Genomic DNA, 24,659 nt, shown 5'->3' on the forward strand with positions numbered 1-24,659 from the left:
TTCTTTTAGAAACACAATAAAAACAGGTTGACATTATATACGTGTTATAATGTCTATGGTGCCATAGACATTAAAAACACCACCGAAGAAGAAGAGAACAGTCACTGATGACTACGTCCTGAAGGTGTTCGACGACTAAATCCATCCAAACCGAGTCAAACGGCACTGAAATAATGGTTAGTGCAGTTTTTAAATGATGATGAATTGTTTATTTGTATAATTTCTTCAGAACAATACTTGTTTTCCACGTGGCGTGTTTGCATTAACACCGTAAGCTATATAGAATCACTGATATCTCGCAGCTAGCGTTAGCATTAGTGCTACTTGCCCTTAACCAGCTGTGATAACAAACCTCATGCACGGATTTACAACACTTCTAAATCAACATTTTCTTTTAACTTATATATAGATGTTGATTTTAGTTTTGGTTACTGCTTTAGTCAATATTGAACTTGTGAACTTTTCAGTTTGTCTAGAAACATGAAACCTCGTTCGATAGTGATAACATATACCGTTTTAATAAGATTAAAACATTAAAGAAAAGTTAGTTTAAATTATACATCAATTATATTTTAACTTGCTTGGTTTGATGATGTTTTCCAAAAACAGTTGAATGGGTAGTTTTTTTATAGTGTGATGGTGTCTGTTTTCAGTCTCACACCATTCTGCTGGTGCAGCCCACCAAGAGGCCAGAGGGAAGGACATATGCTGACTATGAATCAGTCAATGAATGTATGGAAGGTAAGCTGAAGACCATCAATGACTTACTAACCCAATATCTCTCTGTGAAGTCTTGTAGTTATTTCATCTACTCATATTTCTTAATAAATATAAATATTTATTTATTTATTTTTACTCATTTGGACAATGTGAAATGGATGGCTTAGTTTTTGAATATCTACATTTGTGAATACATTTGTTTGACAAAAAGTGTTTTTTTAATAAAAACCAAAGAAGCATGAAGATGAAGATTTTTAGAGCGTAGTACTAACAGAACTTATACACAATCTTTAAAACATTCCAAATGAATTAGGCCCCATTTGTACATTTCATTTCATTTCATTTTATTTATTTTTTTTTCATGGTAATGCAACATAAAATTGGTACAACAATCCAGCAAACACAACAATAATACATTCCATTAAAAGAAGAACAGGAGTAGGATGAAGAAAAAAATCTCCTACCCCATTCTTAACAAAAACGTTACAAATTAGATGGCCTCACCGATGCCAAAAGATAACAATAGCCCAGAACAGATGTAATCAACTTTCAATTTTAACAATTTTCTCTTTTTTATGATTTTTTTATATTTTATTTCTCAATTATTATAAATGATTTTGCTAAAACAACAGTTGTTGTAAATTTAACAATTTTCACATTCATCTTAATACAAGTTAAGTATGTGCTGTTTATACTTATATTTGAATTGAAGAATATTTGAATAACATTTTAGATCATTTTCTAGAGAGTTCCATTGTATCACACCAGATACTGAGACACACATTTTTTTGAGGGTATTTCGTGCAAAAGGTTGTTTTAAGTCATTATTTCTTCTGCTTGTCTCACTGTTTACAGTAAAAAGGGTTTGAAGTCCATGCGGTAACAGACAGTGTTTTGCTTTATGAACAACTAATAAAGTTTGTAAAGAAACCAAGTCCTTCAGTTTGAGTAGTCCTGACCTCAGAAACAGTCCTGTGGTATGCTCTCTTGGAGCAACTCCATTAATTATTCTTATAGCCCTTTTTTGCAAAATAAATAAGGGCGTTTAATTAGTAATATAAGAATCACCCCATATCTCCAAACAATACATTAAATATGGCAAAATAAAGGAGCAATATAGAATTCTCATTGCCTTGTAATTCAACATAAACTTTGCTCAAAACGGCAATGTTTTTACAAATTTTACTTTTTACGTAAGCTATGTTAAAGTTAAATTAACACTATCAGGGCATTTTTGATTTGTAAACAACATACATTTTGTTTTGCTTTAGTTTAATGACAATTTATTTTTTATTAAACCATTTCTGAAGTTGGACCATTTCTTGTTCAACAGTTTTCATCAATGTTCTTAAGTATAAAAACACAATTTTGATATAGATTTTATAAATCCAGTTTGGTGAATCTTTTGTTATGTTTTAATTTCATATGCTACTAAAATTGTTTCTTGAAATAGAATAGAATAGAATAGTCTTTATTGTCATTGTACTCGGTGGTACAGCAAAATTTGAGGGGTGCTCGCATAGAGCTACAGTACACCACAGAGCATAAATTAAGAGACAGGAGCAAAAAGTATGTACAAAGGTATTAAAAAAACAACGCACAACATTTAAAAAGGTAAAAAAAAAAAGGGGTATTTTTTCTCTTAAAACAAGACATAAATGAGTAATTTACAGTAATAAATAACAGTTTAAGGTGCTAAAGTGTTTAGTGCTAAATGAGGGGGTGTGGGGGTTATGGGAGATTGTTCGTGAGTGTGTGTGTGCGTATCCATGGGTGTTTGCAGTCCGTATGGCCCAGGGGAAGAAGCTGTCTGTCAATCTGCTTGTGTGAGACTTTGTTGACCTGTAGCGTCTTCCAGAGGGCACCAGGTCGAACAGGGGGTGGGCAGGGTGTTAGGGGTCTCCTGTGATGGCCTTGGTTCTCCTGAGGCAGCAGGATGTGGCGATGTTTTCCAGGCTGGGCAGAGGGCAGCCGATGATCTTTTGGGCAGTGTTAATGACCCTCTGCACCACCTTCCTGTCCTTGGCTGTTGAGCCTGTGTACAACACACCCAGACAGTATGTCAGCATGCTCTCCACAGAGGAGTGATAAAAGGCCAGCAGCAGCTTCGTGTCCAGGTGGTTCTTCCTGAGGACACTCAGGAAGTGTAGCCGCTGCTGAGCCTTCTTGACCAGGGCCCCGATGTTGACAGTCCAGGAGTGGTCAGCGGAGATGTGGGTGCCCAGAAACCTGAAGGTGGTGACAGTCTCCAGCTGTTCTCCATTTATGAGGAGGGGGGTGTGGTCCTGTCTGATCTTCCTGAAGTCGGGATGTTCAGGGTCAGGTTGTTTGCTGAGCACCAGCGTGATAGTTCCTCTACCTCGGCCCTGTACGCTGTCTCATCCTCGCCTCGGATGAGTCCAACCACAGTGGTGTCGTCCGCATATTTAATAATAAATCACTTCAGACGGTAATTTTATTCACTTGAACGTTAAACCAAGCTAAAATACACAAAAGGACAACAAATTTAATTACAAAAACACAAAATAACAACAAAAACACCTAAAATAATGTACAAAAGTTTTACAGATAAACAAAAATGTTTCCAAAAAACAAATACAAAAAAAAACACACAAAAGAAGTGTATTTATAAAACTTTTGTACATTTTCCTCTCATTTTAGGTGTTTTTTTGTGTTTTTGTAATTAAATTTGTTGTGCTTTTGTGTATTTTTCTGTCATTTGGCATTTTAGCTTGGTTTAACGTTCCAGTGAATAAAAATACCATGACGACTGAAGTGATTTCAAATAACAAGTTCATTAGCATATGAAATTAAAACAAAACCAAAGATATACCAAACTTGGTTTATTAAATCTATATCAAAATTGTGTTTTCATGTACAAATGGAGCCAAATTCATTTGGAATGTTTTAAAGATTGTGTATAAGTTTTGTGAATACTACTCTCTAAAAATCTTCATATTCATGCTTCTTTGGTGGAAAAATTATATGTCTGATGAAATAAAAGTTTGGTTTTTTTTTTTTATAAAAAAAAAAAATAGAAAAAAAAAACGCTTTGTCAAAAAAAATGAATTCACAAATGTAGATATTCAAAAATTAAGCCATGTATTTCACGTTTTCCAAAATGAGTAAAAACAAATAAATGAAATTAAAACATTGTCAAATTCGTCCACTTTAAACCTGCTGTTAAAATTTGTCTTTTGAGTGACCTTTAATAATTGTTTTTAGTTGTTTATTGCCAATGTTTCCTATGTACTGTATTATGTTTTCATCCATTTCATATTTTGTTAATGCAGTTGTCATTTTATTTAAAAACAAAGAAAGAGAGGAAATATAAAACCTTGTACTTCAGGTGTTACTGCCACCTAGTGGCTCCCAGGTGGAAGTAGAACCAGAACTGAAGGCGGATCCAGTCCTCCACCACAGCCCGTGTGACAGTAGCAGAGGTAGGAGCTAAGATGTCTGATGCTGTGGCTCACACGCTATGCTGGCTGCTGGTTGTGTTGGTTCTACGTCCTGGGACAGCAGCAGAAACCTCTTTATGGAGCGTGGACATCAACTTAGTCAGTGTTACTTCTTATGTGTGCGGGTCTGTGTGGGTGGCATTCATTACTCTGCTGAAGTATGTGTTCCTTTGCAGCTGTTAGCCGACCAAGCTAACTAGCATCCCGAGCAGTGCTTGTGCTTGTCTATGGTCTGAAACACTGATCTCTATCATACAGCAGTGAAGCCATCCGCCGCCATATTGGTACACTGAAAACATCCTGTGAGCAATGAGAAAACCAGCCATCATTGTCCCATTGGGATTTCCAGAAGTTTACATCTGCAACTGTAGAGTGACTCTCTTGGAAAAAACCGAAATCAGCTTTAAATGTTTTGGCAAAATAAAAAAAGGCTTTACGTTAACACAGTTGTCTTAACCCCCTGGCATTGAAGGAAACTAGTGACAGTGAAATTCAAACAAATTAAAAAAAACAACACAATTTAGAACACGAATAGAATCTAGCAGATAGATCAGTAAGGGACCGAGCACTGCAACATTCCCACAAAAATATGGCAAGAAATTGAAAAACAAGCTGCAATTGACCATTAATAGTTAAGAACTAAAATATATGATTGAGACTGAATAATAATAAAAGTAAAAATATTAGCAGCATAAAACAGAACACCACAAGTATTAACCTGAGTAAAGACTTGGTTTGAACTTCTTCATAATATTGAACAGAACAGTCTAAGTCTTAGACTGTTCTTTGTGACTTAACATTTTCAGTGAAGTCCCGATACTATAGCAATAGTATAAATCAATCCTTTACAACAACTAAAGTGGCCTCATAAGAGTGTTTCATTCTTGTTTAGACATTAAGATCCATCATCCCAAATAACTGCAGTACAGAATCCAACACAGCAATATTCATACTATACATTTGACTCAATGTTATTTGTTATCGGCTTTCAAAATCATGAAATCTCAGACATCTGCATGTGTGTAGTGTCACTGGTTAGTTATCTGAGCCCTTCCTGTCTCTTCTGGACCATATTTTTGTGAGACTCAGCACTTTTGCACTTCACGTGTAACTTATATACTCAGATGTAAGGAAGGGTCAGTAATTTAAAGGTTGTTACATTTTGTTTTTTTAAAAGAAGGTCGGACTTTTACATTTACTGATAATTTTGTGCCAAAATAATTTGTCAGCAGCTACAGTATATCCAATGGAAAGTGATATTGTCCACTTTCATAACCTGGTTACTGTACACCTTGTAAACTTTCTCCTGAATTATTTCTGATAACCCAGTTTTCTTCTTCAGAGATTTTTATATATATATATATATACAGTGGTATGCAAAAGTTTGGGCACCCTTGTAAATGTTCATGATTTTCCTTAATAAATAATTGGTTGTTTGGATAACAAATTCCAGTTAAATTTATCATATAGGAAACAAACACAGTGATATTTGAGAAGTGAAATAAAGTTTATTCGATTTACAGAAAGTGTACTAGAATTATTTAAACAGAATTAGGCATGTGCATAAGTTTAGGCACCCTTGCATCTTATTGATTTTAATACTCTTAGCACTAATTATTGGAACTCAAAATTGTTTTGGTAACCTCAGTGATCCTTGATCTTAGGGTCTGGATTCTTCTCTGCAGATCATCTCTAGTTCAGTCAGGTTTGATGGTTTCCGAGCATGGACCGCCCGTTTTAAAGCACACCATACATTTTCAATAATATTCAGGTCTGGGGACTGAGACGGCTATTCCAGGATGTTGTACTTGTTCCTCTGCGTGAATGCCTTAGTAGATTTTGAGCAGTGTTTAGGATCATTGTCTTGTTGAAAGATCCAGCCCCGGCGCAACTTCAACTTTGTCACTGATTCCTGGACATTGTTCTCCAGAATCTGCTGATATTGAGAGGAATCCATGCGCCCCTCAACTTTAACAAGATTCCCAGTGCCTGCACTGGACACACAGCCCCACAGCATGATGGAACCACCACCAAACTTTATTGTAGGTAGCAAGTGCTTTTCTTGGAATGCTGTGTTCTTTTTCCGCCATGCATAACGCCCCTGGTTATGCCCAAATAACTCTATTTTAGTTTCATCAGTCCACAGCACCTTGTTCCAAAATGAAGCTGGCTTGTCCAAATGTGCTTTAGCATACCTCAAGCGACCCCGTTTGTGGCGTGTGCAGAGAAAAGGCTTTTTCCGCATTACTCTTCCATACAGCATCTCCTTGTGTAAAGTGCGCTGAATAGTGGAACGATGCACAGTGACTCCATCTGCAGCAAGCTGATGTTGTAGGTCTTTGGAGCTGGTCTCACCATCCTGCGCCGCTGCCTTTCGGAGATCTTTCTTGGTCTTCCACTTCGGGCCTTAACTAGAACTGTGCCTGTGGTCTTCCAATTCCTCACAATGTTCCTCATAGTTGAAACTGGAAGCTTAAATCGCTGGGATAGCTTTTTGTATCCCTCCCCTAAACCATGATGTTGAATTATCTTTGTTTTCAGGTCATTTGAGAGGTGTTTTGAGGCTCCCGTGTTGCCACTAATCAGAGAAGATGCAAAGAGGAAACACCTAGAATTTTCCTTCTTAAATACCCTGACTCATGATTGGATTCACCTGTGTATGGAGATCAAGGATCACTGAGGTTACCAAAACAATTTTGAGTTCCAATAATTAGTGCTAAGAGTATTAAAATCAATAAGATGCAAGGGTGCCTAAACTTATGCACATGCCTAATTCTGTTTAAATAATTCTAGCACACTTTCTGTAAATCGAATAAACTTTATTTCACTTCTCAAATATCACTGTGTTTGTCTCCTATATGATAAATTTAACTGGAATTTGTTATCCAAACAACCATTTATTTATTAAGGAAAATCATGTACATTTACAAGGGTGCCCAAACTTTTGCATACCACTGTATATATATATGTATATATTTTTTTTCAAATAAAAAAACAAAAAAACTAAATAATAAAATATCTGGTGATACACATTGACAATGGTCAATGAATTTCTATTGATTCTGAATAAATATACTTCTAATACCTTTTTGTGATATGTGTGTAGAAAGCAAGCTCTTTTCCAACTTAGTTCAAATATAATTTTATTATACATTTCGCTATAAAAAATGTAAAAAAAATATAGATATAGTCATAAGATAAAAATTTGAAACTGTATGGAAGCACTTTAAATAAATAAAAAAAAACCTACAGAAAATATTGTATATTGTAAAAACAAAAACACAGACTAGAGACCCTGGCCAAAACGAATAAAAGCAAAATGTCAGGGGCGGTATTTAGCTCAGTGGGTAGAGCGCCCGCCCCATGTACAGAGGCTATAGCTCCTCACCTGCAGCGGGTCCAGGTTCGATTCCCGGCCTGGGACCCTTTCCTGCGTGTCATTCCCTGCTCTCTCTGACCCCTTTCCTGTCAAGCAACTGTCATATAAAGGCCACTAGAGCCAAAAAAATCCTTTAAAAAAAAAAAAAAAAAAGCAAAATGTCAAGCAGGGAGCAGAAAAACGTCTGCTGCTAGTCGATGTTCCTCTTCTGGTGTTCTCAGCCCTTTGATGTTGATGTTGCTGCTGATGTTGTCATTGTTGTCCTTGGTGCTATTAAAATATAGAGAACAGCTGATGAGTTTTCTGATTCTACTGCAGGCTTGTTTCTAGGTCAGTCTCTATGATAGAATACAACATAAACTAAGGGTTAAAGACCATCTTAAATGGCTGATATATGCAATTCAAACAATCTATGGAGAGCACAGACACTATTTGAAGTTAAATTGATGCAAACCTTGATACTCTTAGACATTAAAACACACATCTGAGATTAAACTTATTCTCAGAGTGTGTGTCTGTGTCTGCACATCACTTTAAGGTACAGCTCATTTTTTGTTTTTAGACTATTGATTCATTATATATAATTATTTTAACTCTTTTTTAATTCAGGGGCCAAATAAGGACCAGTTTGGTCTTTATTGGGCCAGTATAAAGTACAGTGGTACCAACAATATCCAAGCAATAGGTGACTGATATTATTATTCTCTTTAAATTTCCTTGATTTTGTAACAAATTTTTAATTTCATTCAGGGAACTCTGTGAAATATTTTGATGAAAATGTCACAGTTTGAGAAAAACGGAGAGTTCTTTCAACAATTTGCAACTAAAAATGACTGCCGTCATGTGATATAAGCATCAAAACACAGTGAGTTTCTTTGAAATTGTGTATTTGGAGAGGCTGAGCATTTTCTCTGTCATTTTTACTTTTTCCCAAGGGGCTGAATTGGTCACTCTAAAGGATCTGAGGTAGCCCCCGGCCCTTTAGTTTGACACATGGCTACAATAATAGTTTACCACCACTACGTGTGGAGTGAAAGAATAACCCTTTAATTCTGTAAAGTGTCTTTGAGTGTCCAAAAAAGCGCTATATAAAATTGATGCATTATCATTTTGCTGACTTTATGGATGGGCCCCAAAAATCTCTCCCCTGTATCCCCCCTTATAGATGACCTTGTCTCCACATGACTGTTCTTTAATGTTCATGTTTGTGTTCAACCACCTTCAGGTACAGTGGGGGTCGATCCTCGGTCTCTGGCTGAAAAGGTTGAGAACCACTGCATTTAGAGTGATCAGTGTTTCCTGAGCAGATCATCGCCTTTGGACTGAGGAGGTAATTAAACTGAACACATCTGTCAACGTTTCACAAACTGTTCCTCTCAAACCAACTGATTGATGTCAACTTCACTGAGAGTTTTTGAGGCTCCAAAATATTAAATATAGTGTGTAATTGCTGATGTCCGCTGTACAGGAGGAGATTGTTAGATCATGAATAAATAAAAAAAACTGCACACAATAGAAACCCTCTTCATCAGTTTTAATAAAATACAAAACACAAGGCAGATACAAAAACAATGTAACTTAATTGGACTTTTACAAAACCATTTGCATATTTTTGAAACCTAAAAATTTGTATTTGAACCCTTTTTTTTAAATTGAAGTTTTTTATTAAAAACTTTTTATTATTATTATTATTAATAATAATAATAATAATAATTCTGACGACTTTTTTCTTTTCTATAATTGCACAAGTGTAAATAAAATCAAACGTAGAATATAATAAAAGTGGTTTGTATCATTAAAACTTTACATAGAATTAAAAAAAAAAATACTCCACACAAACAATCCTCAAGAAAATATGTTCTGAACTAGATCCTGTAGAAATGCTTTCTCATCTTGATGTACATCTTGCAGGTGTATGTGCAGCAAAATGACAATAAAGCCTGATTTTATTTTATTTTGGTAATGTAATTGTAAAGAATAAAATAACTGTATAGTGGGTTCCATGCATTTTCTAAACTCCACAATAGGGTGGGACAAAAAATGGCAATAATCGCTTTCCTTCCACCATGACATGTTTATTGATATAACTTTTTTCCTGGTTGCATTTGTTGTTTTAGGTTATCTCTTGACATATATTGAATCTTTTTTGCAACAACAATGCATGATTTTGTTTTTGTTTTTTTGTTTTTTTTTATTTGTGAAAAATTAATCAATACATATGTCTTAGTGGAAAGGTGAGCTAAACTTTATTAGGGGAAAAGATGTGAAAAAGAGAGGGCAGTGGTACAACTGAGTGAGGGGGTTAAAAGTAAAGGGCTTAGGGAGAACTGGATTGTTTATTTAATTATTTAAAATTAAAACTTTGACTTTGTGCACTTTCTGTCTTGTGTTTCATCTCTGTAAAATTATGTGAAACTAACACAAACTCAGTAAATAAAATGAGAAATTCTGCACTTGACATTGTTTCAGTTAATTTGTTTGTCTTTGAGTCGGATATTGTAATGAATCGTATAATTTTCTTGCAATATATGGATTACTGTAAAACCACAAATCACATTTCATATCATATGAGTTACCCTGTTATTACCCTGCAATGAGATACCCTCACTCCCACTACACAACACAGAGCATTACATTATTGTTATTATAACAGTAATGAAAATTAATTAATTTTACAGTAAAATAACAGTAGGTAAACAAATTGCTGGAGACACTGTTGTCAGTAATCTACTGTTAATTTACATGACAATTTCTTCCATAGACAGGGTGCCTCTCACAGTACTTGGAGGGATTGGATTTTGAGCAGAAAAACTCCCTCTATTCTGAGGGATTGTTGTGGTGTGGAATTATATTCTCTGGTCTCCAAACTTACTCAGAATCAGAATCAACTTTATTGGCCATGTAATGTATGTTATACACACGAGGAATTTGACTTTGTGAACTGTGCTCTCTCTAACAATGTAAACATTAAATAATAATCACCTAGAAAAAAAATATAAACATAAATATCATAAAAGAGTAATCTGGATTCAGTGAAGGTGTTTGTTGTATGCATCTGTATAGGACAGTGGTCTGCAACCTGCGGCTCTGGAGCCTCATGTGGCCCTTTGACTCTTTTGCAATGGCTCCCTATAGCTTTAAAAAAATCTATTGAAATAAAAAGTTGTTATTTTCCAACAGGCTATTATTGATTAATGACAAATAAAATCAAGATATAACAATTTGTTAACCTAAAAATAAATCACATTGTGCAATGACTCAGCACCTTCCTACTTTACTTCCTGCAACATCTACAGACCATTAACTTTCCTCCACCTGTGGCTAACCTTAAGTTTTAAATCCCTGGTAAATAACTAAACCAACAAAAACACTATTCTGGAAGAAAATAGAGATTTTAATTGTGTGGGGACAGATTCATTTAACCACCAATGTGCAGGTTAAATATGCATGTTTTATGTGTGGCAAGAAATGAGAAATTAGCATGTGTTGATCACATGATCATGTGTTATCAAACTTCAAGTTACTTTTTGTGGCCCTTTAAATACATTCACTAAAAATAATCTTTATATAACATTGTGTTCATGTAAACTGAGATGTGTAAGAATTTGAAGATGCAATATACTGTTTCGTTATTTCTTGATGTTAATTTTTTTCATTTTATTTTAATCTGTTTTTAAGTTGCCATTTACATGATCAATATAAATCAAATCATGAAATCAAACATTATTCTATGTCGTTTTAACTGTATAGAATTTCATTCACTGTATTGTCTTCATTGAGAAGGTTTTTTTTCCGGCTCCAGGAGGACTTTAATCCAGGTGAGACGAGGCAAAATGGCTCCTTTGAGAGTAAAGGTTGCAGATCCCTGGTCTAAGAGATATTGAAGGAACCCTCTTTATGTTGACATCAGGGAAATCTGAGCCCTCGACAAATCCACGCAAACCCACGAAGTACGCCTTCTTGCCCTTCTTACGGGCCTTCTTGATGGTGGGCCACAACTTACTGCGACGTTCTCAATCTTTCTTCGAAAGGTCCTCAGCGAATTTCAGGTGTCTCTCCTTGAGGAATGTTGAAGATTTTGCTGCTCTCCAAATGGAATTTCTAAAGATCCGTGAAGTGAACTGGATGATGATTGCTCTTGGTCTGTTGTCGTTTTAGCACTTGGGGCCAATACGGTGCACAGTATCCACAGTGTAAGGGAGGTAGTCTTTGGACTCAGGCAGCACTGATTGACAGATCTCAATAACTGCCTTCCTCGGGTCTCCTCTCTCCATCTCTTTCACTCCAAAGATTCGGAGATTCCGTCTCTGTAAATATCTCTCCACTTCAGAGACTCTCTGTTGACTCACTTCACCACGGGCTTCCTCTTTAGTGACTCTAGCTTCCAGCTTGGTCACTCTTCCTTTTACGTCTTTGACCTCCTCACATACAAAGTCCAAATTATTTTTAAGCCCATCAAGTGCCATAGCATGAGTCGGACCTTGCATTAATTAACTCTGACAAGCTAGCATCAATGTCCACGTGTTCTGCTTCAGGCCTTTTGTGCATTGGTTTCTTTGTTACTGGAGACTTACTGGGCGTCACGGGGAGAGCTGGAAAGTCCTCCACCATATCTTCTGCTATCGACGTGGACGGTGATGCAGTTTAATCATGGCAGTTTTCAAGTAGAGTATTTCCAGCAGCAATAGTAACATCAGCGTTCCTCTCAGATAGCATTAGCTTTCCTTTAGCGCTTCCCAACGGCCGTTTCTTCTCACGAGTTGGGTTAATTCTGGCGCTATTCCTTCACACTGCAAGCTCTTGCTGTACTATGTAAGTCATTAAACGTTTCAAAGATGGACTGAAATTATTTTCCGCCGCATTACAACTTTATAACTGCAGAGCTCGGCAGTAAGCGTCTACTCACTCGGCCATCTTGGAACGCCCCAACATCCTGGATCATGCCAACATGTGTCGCTTAACTGCGTCATTATGGGGCTGTAAGACTATTATCTTAGTAATTTATTGATGGTTGTTTTGGAATGTGTTTATTAAAGTTAAATCAGAATGCATTATTTTGTTATTAAAACACTCCAGCAGTCACAGGAATTAAGTGGGTCATTATTACACAAAATGTGTTTTTATAAACACCATTAAACTATCAAGAAAATAAATGTATTTTACGAACAATGTACATATAAAATGGAAATTAACATTTTTATAGGTCTACTTTCTATCTCGTCATATGCTCTAGGTACCTTTTATTACTAATTAAACTTAATGTAGTAGTTATAATAATAATAATAATAATAATAATCAGCTCACTAAACTGAAAAGGACATTATCACTGACGTAAACAATGTAATGAACAAGACATGTTTAATATTAAGGTCAATATAAGTATACCAGAGAATGTTTTTTTTTTTTTAGAATTTGAATGTCATGTGTTGGTTATTTAGCCCTTGGGGTCCTCTTTTCATTATTCTGTCTTTGTTTATTTGGTTTGAGTCTGGTCTTGTGTTAACTCTTGTCTGTGTTTCAGGGATTCCTGTTTGTGGCTCCACCCCCAGTGATGTTTGTGTGCTTGGTTGGTGATTGATTAGCTCCCTCATGTTTTCACCCAGGTGTGGCCCATTCCCAATCAGGCCTCCTCCACTATTTAACTGAGTGCTTGGTCACAGTGTGTTTGCTTGTTCGTTGATGTCAGGTTCATTGTCTCCCTCCTCGTGAGGGGTATTCCATGAAGCAGGTTATGTTGAAACTCTGAGAAATGAGGGAAACTCTGAGTATCCCATTCCTAAACACGAGGTATGTTCTTCTCTGAGTATGTTACCATGGCAACATTGTCCGTGAACTAAACCTGGTCGCTGGCAGGTTTTATCAAAGAAACCCTGGGTTTCTCCCTGGCTCCGCCCACCTGAACACCGTTTCTGAACACTTTAATGAACATTAACTCTTCTCTGAAACACATTAGTAACATCACACACCACAGACGTGCTCTCATCATTACTAATGTTGTGTTGCTTTATTTGGATGTAGGTTGAGGTTGATCTGCATTAAAACATCTACTGACGTCTGTCGTAAAGTTCCCTGAATACAAACCTGTGGATAATATATAAAGGAGATGAAAATTTAAATGAATCCACTTTTAAGGCTCGATTGTTGTTTTATATTGTTATACAGTTAAATCTGTAGATCACGCCTCTTTGAAGATATGATGGCGCAGTGAGTTGTGATGCTTCTCTTGGAAGCGATGGGTTGTGAGTTTGTGCCCCGCTTCAGTGTTTTTTTATGACATTTTTTAGGACGTTGAATGACTCTGGCAACAATATTACATTAAAAATCAATATAAATGATGCGATATCAAGCGGCATTTACTGTTTTAATATCCAGTGTAACAGGAGGGCTCTTTATGCAGCCATCCTATGCTGCTGACACGTGTCCTCAGACACATTTTATTCATATTATTCACCGCTCATCACGTCACTGAAGCAATAAAGTGATGAAGTGACCAAAAAGTGTGACTAATTACGGGTGATTTAAGCCACTATAGTCACTGAAGACTGAACGCACCTTTAGAACAGGCTCATATTCCTCAAACACCGGCTTATTTCACCCATTACGGTGAATAAATCACTATTTTCCGGGTGGTTGCCATGGCAGCTCGACTCATCTTCGATCCATTGATGATGGCTTTTCATTGCGCGCGTGCATGTCGGTAACCCAAGGTTTACATACTCAGGGTTGATTAACCCACTTCATACCAGCTTTAATGGAATCCGATACCCAGAGTTTCCCATCACGGGGTATGTTGACCAAGAGTTTATGGATAGACTCAGAGTTTAACCCTCCTTTATGGAATACCCCTCTGCTGTGTCTGGTCTTTCTCCCTGTTCCTGCTCCCCTGTCTTAGATTTAAGTTTTTGTTTGGAGAATAAAAACATGGACTGGTTCCAGGAACGTTATGCATCTATCCTGCTTCCATCTCTCCTTGCATTTGGGTCTACACCCACACCGGACCGTGACATTGAACTTACTATACTGTTTTATTTATGTATGTACATACACAAGACCTGCCACCAAAAATGTTATATATAACTATTAATATAATGTCTTACAGTATTTTTATTTCAATGTATTGTTTTCCATTCAATTTGAGAAAATATGTTCAAATCTGAATCAGCTGTTGATCACCTGGCAGTTGTTTACTATACCAAGATGGTGGCCGAAGGCTTTGGCTTTTTCACCAATGGTATAACAGAGATCAGTGATGTTGTAAACCCTGACAAGCCCACCATTTGGTTTTAACAAGATACATTTGTCTTTGCTCACACTTTATTTGTAAGAAACTTGCATAATGTGATAACTTCAATGATCAAGATCAGCATGTTGAATGTCTGTGTATTTTTCCAAAGGTTTATAATGTGAATAATATTAAATCAAGTTCAAGTTATTGTAGGTTTTTGAGTCAATAATTCATTGCAGAATATTAGTCAAAGCATTAGACTGATCTGAAGTTATTCATCTCCCAAAAACAATGAACTGATGCATCGACACACACTTTGAATTAAAACCAGCATTACCTGCTTCAGTGATCTGGAACTCACCTGTTAGTAGGGTTGTATGATTTTGCCTAAAAAAAAATCTCATTTTTTAAAGAAAAATTTGATTTTTGATTCAATTTTTATAGATGGTATATTGTCAAAAGTGCAACTTTATTGCTGTGATTGTCTTCAAGAGTTAAAATGCATAAAACAATCCCAAAATAAAAAGTAAATGAGTCTCTGTCATTCAACAATTTTAAGCTTTAACCCAGGTTTAAGCAAAAGTGCAACAGTAACTTCACAGTAGCTTCAATTTTCTGATGAAAAAATCAGAAAACTACATATTAATACATACATAGAAAAATAATAAACTCTTCCCTTAGCATCTCAGCATAGTGTGAATAAAACATTAAACATGTTTGTGGCACACATATAGTCTATTCAAAGGGTAAACATATGTAAACAAAGAGGGGGCGGGCTCACATCTCACTACGGTAACCCACAAGGACAGAACGCGAGAAAGTCTGAAAAAAATTGGTGGGAAACAACTTAAATTTGCAAAATAAAATTTTTTATCTACAAATTTTTTAAATCGATTTTTTTTTTTTTGCCCAGCCCTACTTGTTAGGTTTTTATCTTTTTTTCCACCATCTTTTCATTTCATAACCCTAATCTACTAATATCCTTGTGACAGTTGCTGTGTTTTTCCTTTCTCTGAAACTCGACCTGGTAATGTGGACGAGGAACACCTGGAAAGAAAAGCAGCTTTGGAGAGCCTTTTGTTTACTTTTCTAGCAATTACACAATAGTTTAAACTGACTTAAAATGTTACTCACCAATTGGTCTGCATCAAACATATCTCTAATGACAATATTTCCAATTTAATAATTACCTATTTGGGGAGCTTATTAGAAATATTTATAATTATTAAAGGTAAACTAAATACAGTGGGTAAAAACACGTCACCGTTTTTTTTTCAGTAAGTAATATATTTCTAAAGGTGCTATTTACATAAAATGTCATTTTTTTTATTATGTGTAATAATGTGAAAAAGACACATGAAGAAATGGAGGTGCAAAAAAAGCATGGAAAACCTAAGACACCAGCTGAAATCAACCAGTAATTAGTTATAAATTAATATCAGCTGGTTCAGTCCCAACTGATGGCCTATAAAGAAGATGTTTGATTACTCAATACTTATATCACCTGCTGTATATGTTGTGTATCTGCTGCTTTCCTTCACTTAGTATTAGATTCTTTACTTAGAAAATCAATATTTACTTTATTCATTTATTTATGTATCTGTCCAAGTCTCTCTAGACATTGAGACCTTGTTATCTTAATAAGACAACCTGCATGAATAAACATTATAGATAAATCAAATATATTTAGAAATAGAGGAATCAGAATTCCTTTATTAATCCCAGGAGGAATTTGCTTTTGTTCCAGCCACTTAAGAAAAAAATCATAAATAAAAGAATAAAACATTTATTAAAGACGAAAGAAAGAATAAATGTTATATAAGTCTATAATTAAATAAGACTGTTAAAAATAAGGATCAGATACACACAGTACAGTAGTAAAAAATAAAGTGAGATAATACTACTACTACTACTAATACAAATATGAAGCAGATATTTACAACAATCCAGCTGTGAGGTTACAGTGATGCATTATACAGTTTGATCACCACAGGCAGGAATGATTTCCTGTGGAGAATCTAGTTATTATAAATAACAAATTATGAACTGTTCTTTACTATATATATATATAAAATAGACTGTTTGGCATATTCTGATTGATGGAGAAACAATTGTCTTCAACATTTTCTGATGACAAGATAAAGTTGCATCTAAAAATTATTTCTTTAAAGTTATTCGATAACAATTGCAAAGAATGTTTTGTTAGAATAGAATAGAATAGACCTTTATTGATCCCCAAATGTGGGAAATGCACATGTTGCAGCAACACAATAGAATATTAAAAACAAAAACACTGCTCCTCAGGGATGGGTTAAATGCAGAGGACAAATTCCATTAATGTCATAACATTACATGGCCAATTAAAGGCGAATGCCCCGATTTAATCTTTAATATTAAAAATAAATACCAACATAGGATAATAATGCAAATATCCGACTGTGGGACCAAAAAACACTTTGGGAAAAAAAATTATGAAGAAAAATGAAATTAATAAAGTAAAAAACAAACGAAAGGCACAACATGAAATTAAAATAATATAAAAAATATGTGCAATTGTTGTAAAAAGTGTCGACACTCCTTGTTTCTGGGCTTTACACTGTTTAATGTTATCTTCCTTTAACTGTAAATACTGTAAAAAAAAAAAAACACTTGATATTGTTGTTGGGAATCTGTCTGATCCAGCAGGAATGTTGGAATATTTGGTGCTTTACTGACATTCATGTTCTATGGACTGATATTAAATCATTTTATTGTCTCTGTTCTCAGACACAAGATGCTGTGTTTAGGAAGACGCTGTATGCCAACACCACCATTTTCATGAAGTGTAAGTAGCCTCACCTCATCTGCATTATGGTTTCTCTAAATTACTGTACGTGTTTTTCCAGTAGACGGTATTAGCATCTTTTAAGATGACTATATACTATTGCACAAATAGTAATAAACTTCCTGGATAACACTTGATATTATTCAGATAAATAAATAAAGCCAGGATTGAGTGCTGCTTAGAAACTTTGCAAAAAAAAAAACAGAAGTTGAAATATTTTCAGATCATTAGTGAGCTTATTCCACTCCTCAATAAAATTTTATGAGCATGTGAAATTTTGATTTCTGGGTCAAAATTATCATTATTATATTTATTTGTGTAGTATTATCCATAATCACAAATGTTTTACCAATTCTAAGTATATCAAATACATTTTCTATTTTATCACTGGCATTATTATTATTATTATTATTATTGATAATAATAACCATAGGAAGAAGCTGAGATTATGTTGCCAAGTGTATTTGGAATTAGTTTTAGGGCTGACATGGTATTGGACAATGCCATCACCACTACTGACTTATGAAAAATGAACACAGCTTTTATTCATTTTGATCCAGGACATTCAGCAGCTCTGCACAACTTTTAGCACACTACAATGTCAGGGACTTCCCCGAAAAGCTTCAAAATATTTGGGAAAAAGGGTAAAAAATATGAAAACATTAACAAAGCAGGTAAGTTATGAAGTGTTTTTATTTACAAATATATATAGACATTTAATATTCATTATAATAAAAATATATTTTGTTTCTCAGGCGCCTTTTAAAAACATCTAAAGGTCACCTTACATTGAAACAAACAAAATAATAAACAATATTATAAACAATAAAATGTGCAATAATACAATTAAAACATACAGTCCCATGGTGGATAGGAGAGCAGGATGAATAGTACGAGAAGGTGAATATAATTAAAATAGAATATAATAGAATCGTACAAATAAAGAAATTACTCCTGCATGGAGGAACAGCAGCAGCTGAAAAACATTTTTTGAATTCGGGAGAAGAACCTCCGAATGTTTTTGAACCTCTTGGGGGTGGGGAAGGGGACGTCTTCAACCATAGGTCCATTCACTGATGAAACACATTCCAGACCCTCATCACAATGATTAGGAAACTGTTCTGGAAAGGAACAGATTCCTGAATCACTCTGAGTTGCAGGAAGATGGAGTTCTTTTCCCAGATCTTGGCATGGCTCCTGAACTCTTTCATTGTCATCATTCACATGAGAAAGAGGGACCTTGGGGACATCTGTCTCAATGTGTGTGATTTGGCTGGATGCAGGAGTGGGTGGGACCTCGTCAGCCTCTTCAGCCACATGTGCCTCACCATCCTTCACAGGAGTAACACTATGTGAGGCCTCCGTTGGCATTAATGCCTGTGCGGTGGTCAGACTAGAGGAAAAATGTAAAAAAAAGATGAGTACAAAAGTCAATAGAACAACAAGTTGATCTCCATGTGCGTGATTGCCTCCTCAGTGCAGTTACTCACTAGTCACTGCTGTCAGGATCCTGGCTCAGGTGGGACATCCTAATAAATGGATGCTGAAGAGCCTCAGTCGGAGAGAATCGCTTCTCCTCATCCAGAGTCAACAGGTGCTTGAGGAAGTCTATGAACTCAGTCCTGTCCTTAAACTCCTCAGCATCCTCTTCTTCGTAGATCTGGATTTTAAAAAAGAAAATAAGGATTTACTGTAGGTCCTAGAACAAGTTCAAACCTCTCTCGCTCAAAGCATAAGTGTTAAAAAAAATCAAGTCGTTTCAGGTGATAAACGCATGTATAAAGTAGGTTACATTTTAAAGAAGTGACCGCTGCTAAGTATTTGAACTCAAATATTGTAGAGAATACTTACATAGAGCAGGTCATCCAATGAGAAGAAATGGGGGCGCCATGTGGGCCATTCCTTAGCTTTCACCCTATTAATATCTGAGTATTCTTCTGGTGTCTGAGGAAACACAATGACAATAATAAGGGTTTAGGATACGTTTAAGGCAACAGTCAAGGTTCAACAACAATAAAAACTATGTTTTACCAGGAGCCTCCATCCCAAGCCAAACTCATCTGCCTCCTGACAGAAGAATCTCTTGGTATGCATGCCAAATAGAAGCTGGTCTTCTGACGGCATACCAAGATACTCCACCATGGCTTTCATCTGCAGAAATAACACACAATTACACACATTAGGGGCAGTTCTTCAAGACTTTATATCAACGTGTATAAAACAGCTGCAACCCTTAGAGAAAGCACGTGGGTCATTAAATGGATGGAGGGATGGTGGATAAAAAAAGATGACCTACCATGAGATATTCACAGCTGACGGGGAAGAGGTTGGTATTCAGGTACAGGTTGGCCAGCATATAGCCCAGTCCCCACATGTCAATGGCCTCTGTGAACGGAAGGCCAAGACACACCTCTGGGGCCCTGTGAAGCAAAATGAATGAAATACGCTTTAGAAATCTGTTACTTAGCACTAAGTACCAACACTATAATGACTAAGGGTGTATCGATTCATCCATTTGATCGATTAGAAATCTATAAAACCTCACCTGTACCGTCCATTATTCAGGGATTTATTTCAGTCACAGTGGTTGAATTATTATTTTTGGCTAAAAAGTTCCTGAATCGATTTTAAGTCACTGAATCATTTCTGATCAAATCGTTCTGAATGAACCAATAGCGTATTTGAATCGTTACACCCCTCATAATGACACAGGTTTGTTACAAAACCACAGAAGTCATTCAGGCTGACATCCTCATACCTGTAGCCCATGGGCTGAAGCCATTTCCCGTGCGTGGTGGAGGAGGATGGATGAGCCTGTCCAAAGTCAATGAGCTTGACTTGTAATGTATCCTCCTCAGTGTTTACCAGCATCACATTGTCAGGCTTGATGTCATTGTGGGTGATCCCCAGAGATTGGAGTCTCTGTAGTGCTACCAACATCTGCAGGGACACGATGAGAAAAGACAGAATTATATATGGAGTTCCACTTATGGAGCTGTTTAAGATCAGCTTTTAACTCAAAGCTTTATTTATCGATTAACAAGCATCATCATAGATAGGATTTTAGTCAAACAATAAGAAAGGATCATACCTGCTTGGCAATGGGGCGGATTTGGTTCACATACATTGAAGAACCCAGTTTAGTTTTGAGGAACTGTAACAAGTTCATCTCCAGCAACTCAAAGATGAGGCAGGTATAGCTGGAGTACTCAAACCTCTCATGGAACTTGACCAAGTTAAACTGGTCTGGATCCAGTAGGTTGATTTTACTCAACATAGACAGCTGGAGGGGAATAAAAGCACAATTAGATCATCTTTATATCACTATTCTCTAAACAGTTCATAGTTAAAGACCTGTTGGAGGCACCAAAACTAGGAGAGATCCAAACACTCACCTCCTCCTCCACGTCTTGCACAAACGTGTCCTTCGATATTTTTACTGCCACTAATTCGCTGGTGGAATTAACCTGGCACTTGGCCACTTTACCGAAGGCACCTTCTCCGATGAACTCAATGATTGTATATTGAGTTGAGCTGCTCTGCAGAACCTGCCCTAAAATGAGTTGAGACTCTGTCAAAGTGATAGACATGGTACAAGGTTAGTATTCAGTATTTCAACAGTAAGACTCACGTAAACAAGGACATTTTCTCCTGTCTTATAATTTTGAAGTTTGAGTTTTTTTTTAAAAAAAAAGGTCTGTGAATCCACTTCATATGTGAAGTCCTGTCTTTGCATTTATTGCATGTCTTGCATTTTCTGTTGGCACACTCTAAACAGTATTATCTACATAAATAATTTAAAAGGTTTTTTTTTTTTTTTAATAAATATTGTTTTCAATATATTTAAACCAGATTAAAGTAATTTTCTAATAATAATTTCTAACATAATTTAAGTAAATCTACTAATTGACTAAAGTCTTCTTTCATCTTAGCAGATCAGAGTTAATCCTCATATTTTGTCTATAAAGTCTCTTACCTACAGCAGCCATTTCTCAATCAGGTCTTCACAATTTAAGCTTTAAAAATACACAAATATTGCTTATTTAACTTCTCAATACTTAGATCAAGAGAGAGAGTTTGTCCAACTGAACCACAACCACTCAGACAAACTACTGGAGTTATGGCTTTGTTTGGTTCTCTTTCATCTTGCAGCCATGGCAACCATACTTGAAAGCTGCTGTCAAACTGCATTGTAAATGTATACATTAAGTGTTGATAAATGAAGTAAGTATATTTGTGTACTGTACTTAAAGTAATTTTGAGTATCTGTACTTTTCTTTTTTTTTAATTTCTTTTTTTTTTTTAACTTAACCATTAAATTAATAAGACATGTGGATATGACTGGAAACATTTTAAGAATTTATTCAAATTGCTGATATTATATTCCATAAACTTTGTATATTATGACATTGTTTCCCAAACTTTATTGCCCCATGTACCCCTTAGCCTTCATTTATTATCACAAGTAGCCCATAGCTCACGTTATACATTGTTTATTTTTGTTTGTAGGCTCATCCAACATTAACCTTGAATTTAGGCCTTTTTTATTCATTTATTTCTGATGTTTTGCAAATTTTACAATTTGAACTTCACCTTTTGGTGTATTTTAAAGATGTGCCACAAATTATTATTGATGGAGGAGGAAAAAGTATGTGTGCATGTAAAAAAAAAAATCTTCAATGATTAAAAAATAAACTGACAAATGATTCTGTGTACCTCCTGAGAGGTGTTCAAGTAACCCCAGGGGTACTCGTACACCAGTTTGAGAACCACTGTTCTAATACATAATGCACATGATCACATAAACTTTTATAAGGTCAAAAGGTCAAAACTTTTTGAGCTAAGAAATGCATTTCTTAGTATTTTTTATCAAAATGATGTGATAATAGGGTTGAAACTAGAATAACAGTTTGTGTAAAGTCCCAGGTTTGAATATTTGCACTTGTTTTGATCATTATGTTAAAGTTCAGAATAACTTTGTTGTATTTTCCTTGAAAAACAAAGTTTAAGTCTGACAAAGATAATAACATTTTTGTTATTTCATTTAGTTTTTTGTCACTTTGTGGTTGTTAGTTAGATTGCCTCATCCCATTGGATTCCATCATTGACACTTTGAACCATTTTTACCACTTTTTCTGTCTGTTTTTGACCACTCTAATTTGCAACTTTTAACCAAATTCTGTGGTTTTTAAAATCCCATTTCACCACCTCTTCTACCATTTTTGTTCACTTTTAAAAAATAGTATTTGTGATTGAAACAAGGATTTACATTTTTAAACCAGACTAACAGAGTTTCAATGCTACTTTAGCTGTTTTATTATTCCAAAATTAACCTGGTTTAAAACAGCAACAGCCATCTTTTTAATCCTGCATTTTTAATGCATTTATCACATAGTTATTAAGATCATGTTGTGATTTACCTTTTAAATATTTAACGTTATAGATTTGTGTAATCTCTGCAGGGATACATACTAATTTTAACTGACTTTTTTTTTGTCATTTTCTTAGTATTAATCTTGTTTACCTTAGCTCATCATGCTTTTAGATTATTATGTTTGTCTACTTCTTTTAAAGGACCTGGGAGAGAATGACGTTGTCTCTTAGAAACAAACATATTCATATATTTTTAATAGATCTATGTGTATCATGTAAAGATGAAAAGATAAAGAACATGTATAATGTGAATTAGGGGTGTGTATTGCCTGGTATCTGGCAGAATGATTCATATCCAGAGACATACTGTAGGTCACGATACGATATTTCCTGATTTTAAAGTATAAGATTTTTTTTCAAATATATGACTTAAGAAACAACTAATCTGTAAATGTGTACACCTTCATGAGAACATTATGTATGAAATATATTTTCTTGGCATATTTTACACTCAAAACATTGGCTTTAACATGCCATGTGCCAACAACTTAAAATAAAAAATAACATACAATCTGCCTGTGGCTTTTAAACCAACTTTGACTTTAGTGCAACTTAACTGAGGTACAGTATATGCCTCGACGAATCAACACCCCTACTGTGAATAAAAGGCACTATATGTAATTAATTTGTGATGAGCGTGCTATAAGGATGTGCATTAGCATCAGCTCTGTATCTCTGTGCAGTCCATGGTGACACAGCAGCATGTAACAAGAACCTGGCCTTCAACATCAGCTGGTACCTGCGCTCATCTGTCTGCTACAATGAAGTGTTCAACACAGGAATGAAACAACACATCTATTATTGCATTTCTATTTTACCTACTGAGTGACAATACAACAATCACGTTTCTGATTGAAGAACCTATATGATGGAGTAATTAGCAATACATAATTTACTCATAATCTATGAGTTTAACTGATTGGCATCAGCTTCATGGGAATCTGACTTGTAAAGACAAAGTTATTTTGGGCTTTCATACCATGGTCCAGCTGCTCTCTATCCCATCCACAGGTATTATTAGATACTATTTTTATGATTCACTTTGAATGAGCAAGTATAAAGTTATTGATGAACCATTCGTGGCGTTGTTGGTAACGGCTTTTATGTTTTTGCTTTTTCTCCAGATTTCCTCGTTGGAAAGTGCAACAGTGCAGGACGTCACACAAAACACTGTAAACAACCCAGTTCACTTTTTATTCCTCATCCGGCCTAAAAACGGAGGTCGTCAGGCTGGAGTGTGTCCTCATGGCCGAGTCAGAGACTGAGTGTGACACGCCGGGGCTTGACACACTTGGGTCAGAGTGTGTCATAGCCCATAGCCATGTCGACCTACACTATAAAGCAGAAATGGAGATCAGGACAGAAGAGAAACAAGGGTAAGAGCTGGAGATCCATGGCTCAGGCTTAAAGATCCAGGAACTGGGGACAGATCTTGATGGTGCAACCTGCGTGGATGCAATTGTTGCTGAATCAGACCACGACTACATCAAAGTGGAACCAGTGGACATGCACTGCTTCACCGCAGCAGAAATCAAGACAATGAGTGGGGAGACTCTTTTTTGGCAAAGTTTTACTCAAGACAGAAAGTGAGCATGTGGTGAAAGTGGAGTCAGATCA

The 24,659-nt window shown here is 35.7% G+C and overlaps 1 protein-coding gene and 1 long non-coding RNA gene across 4 annotated transcripts; one reads left to right on the plus strand and one right to left on the minus strand.

Annotated features, from left to right (window-relative positions):
• Positions 1 to 82: 82 nt before the first annotated feature.
• LOC114456944 (uncharacterized) lies at positions 83 to 24,659 on the plus strand. 3 transcript variants are annotated; one of them, XR_003672900.1, is made up of 5 exons: positions 101 to 176; positions 654 to 741; positions 8,786 to 8,890; positions 17,552 to 17,609; positions 24,167 to 24,659. It is a non-coding gene; the product is annotated as an uncharacterized LOC114456944 (long non-coding RNA). The 3 variants fall into 3 exon arrangements; XR_003672902.1 differs by lacking the exon at positions 654 to 741 and having other exon boundaries at positions 83 to 176; XR_003672901.1 differs by lacking the exons at positions 101 to 176; positions 654 to 741 and adding an exon at positions 4,151 to 4,280.
• Positions 18,448 to 20,757, minus strand: LOC114456943 (homeodomain-interacting protein kinase 3-like). Its single transcript, XM_028439036.1, has 7 exons — positions 20,701 to 20,757; positions 20,368 to 20,549; positions 19,906 to 20,029; positions 19,641 to 19,760; positions 19,461 to 19,553; positions 19,100 to 19,269; positions 18,448 to 19,002 (listed from the first exon to the last, which is right to left on the minus strand). Exons 1-7 carry the CDS (start codon positions 20,734 to 20,736, stop codon positions 18,558 to 18,560), a joined length of 1,170 nt encoding a protein of 389 aa, XP_028294837.1. The 5' UTR covers positions 20,737 to 20,757; the 3' UTR covers positions 18,448 to 18,557.

The sequence above is a fragment of the Gouania willdenowi genome, chromosome 22, assembly GCF_900634775.1.
Source record: "Gouania willdenowi chromosome 22, fGouWil2.1, whole genome shotgun sequence".
NCBI classification, from domain to species: domain Eukaryota; kingdom Metazoa; phylum Chordata; class Actinopteri; order Blenniiformes; family Gobiesocidae; genus Gouania; species Gouania willdenowi.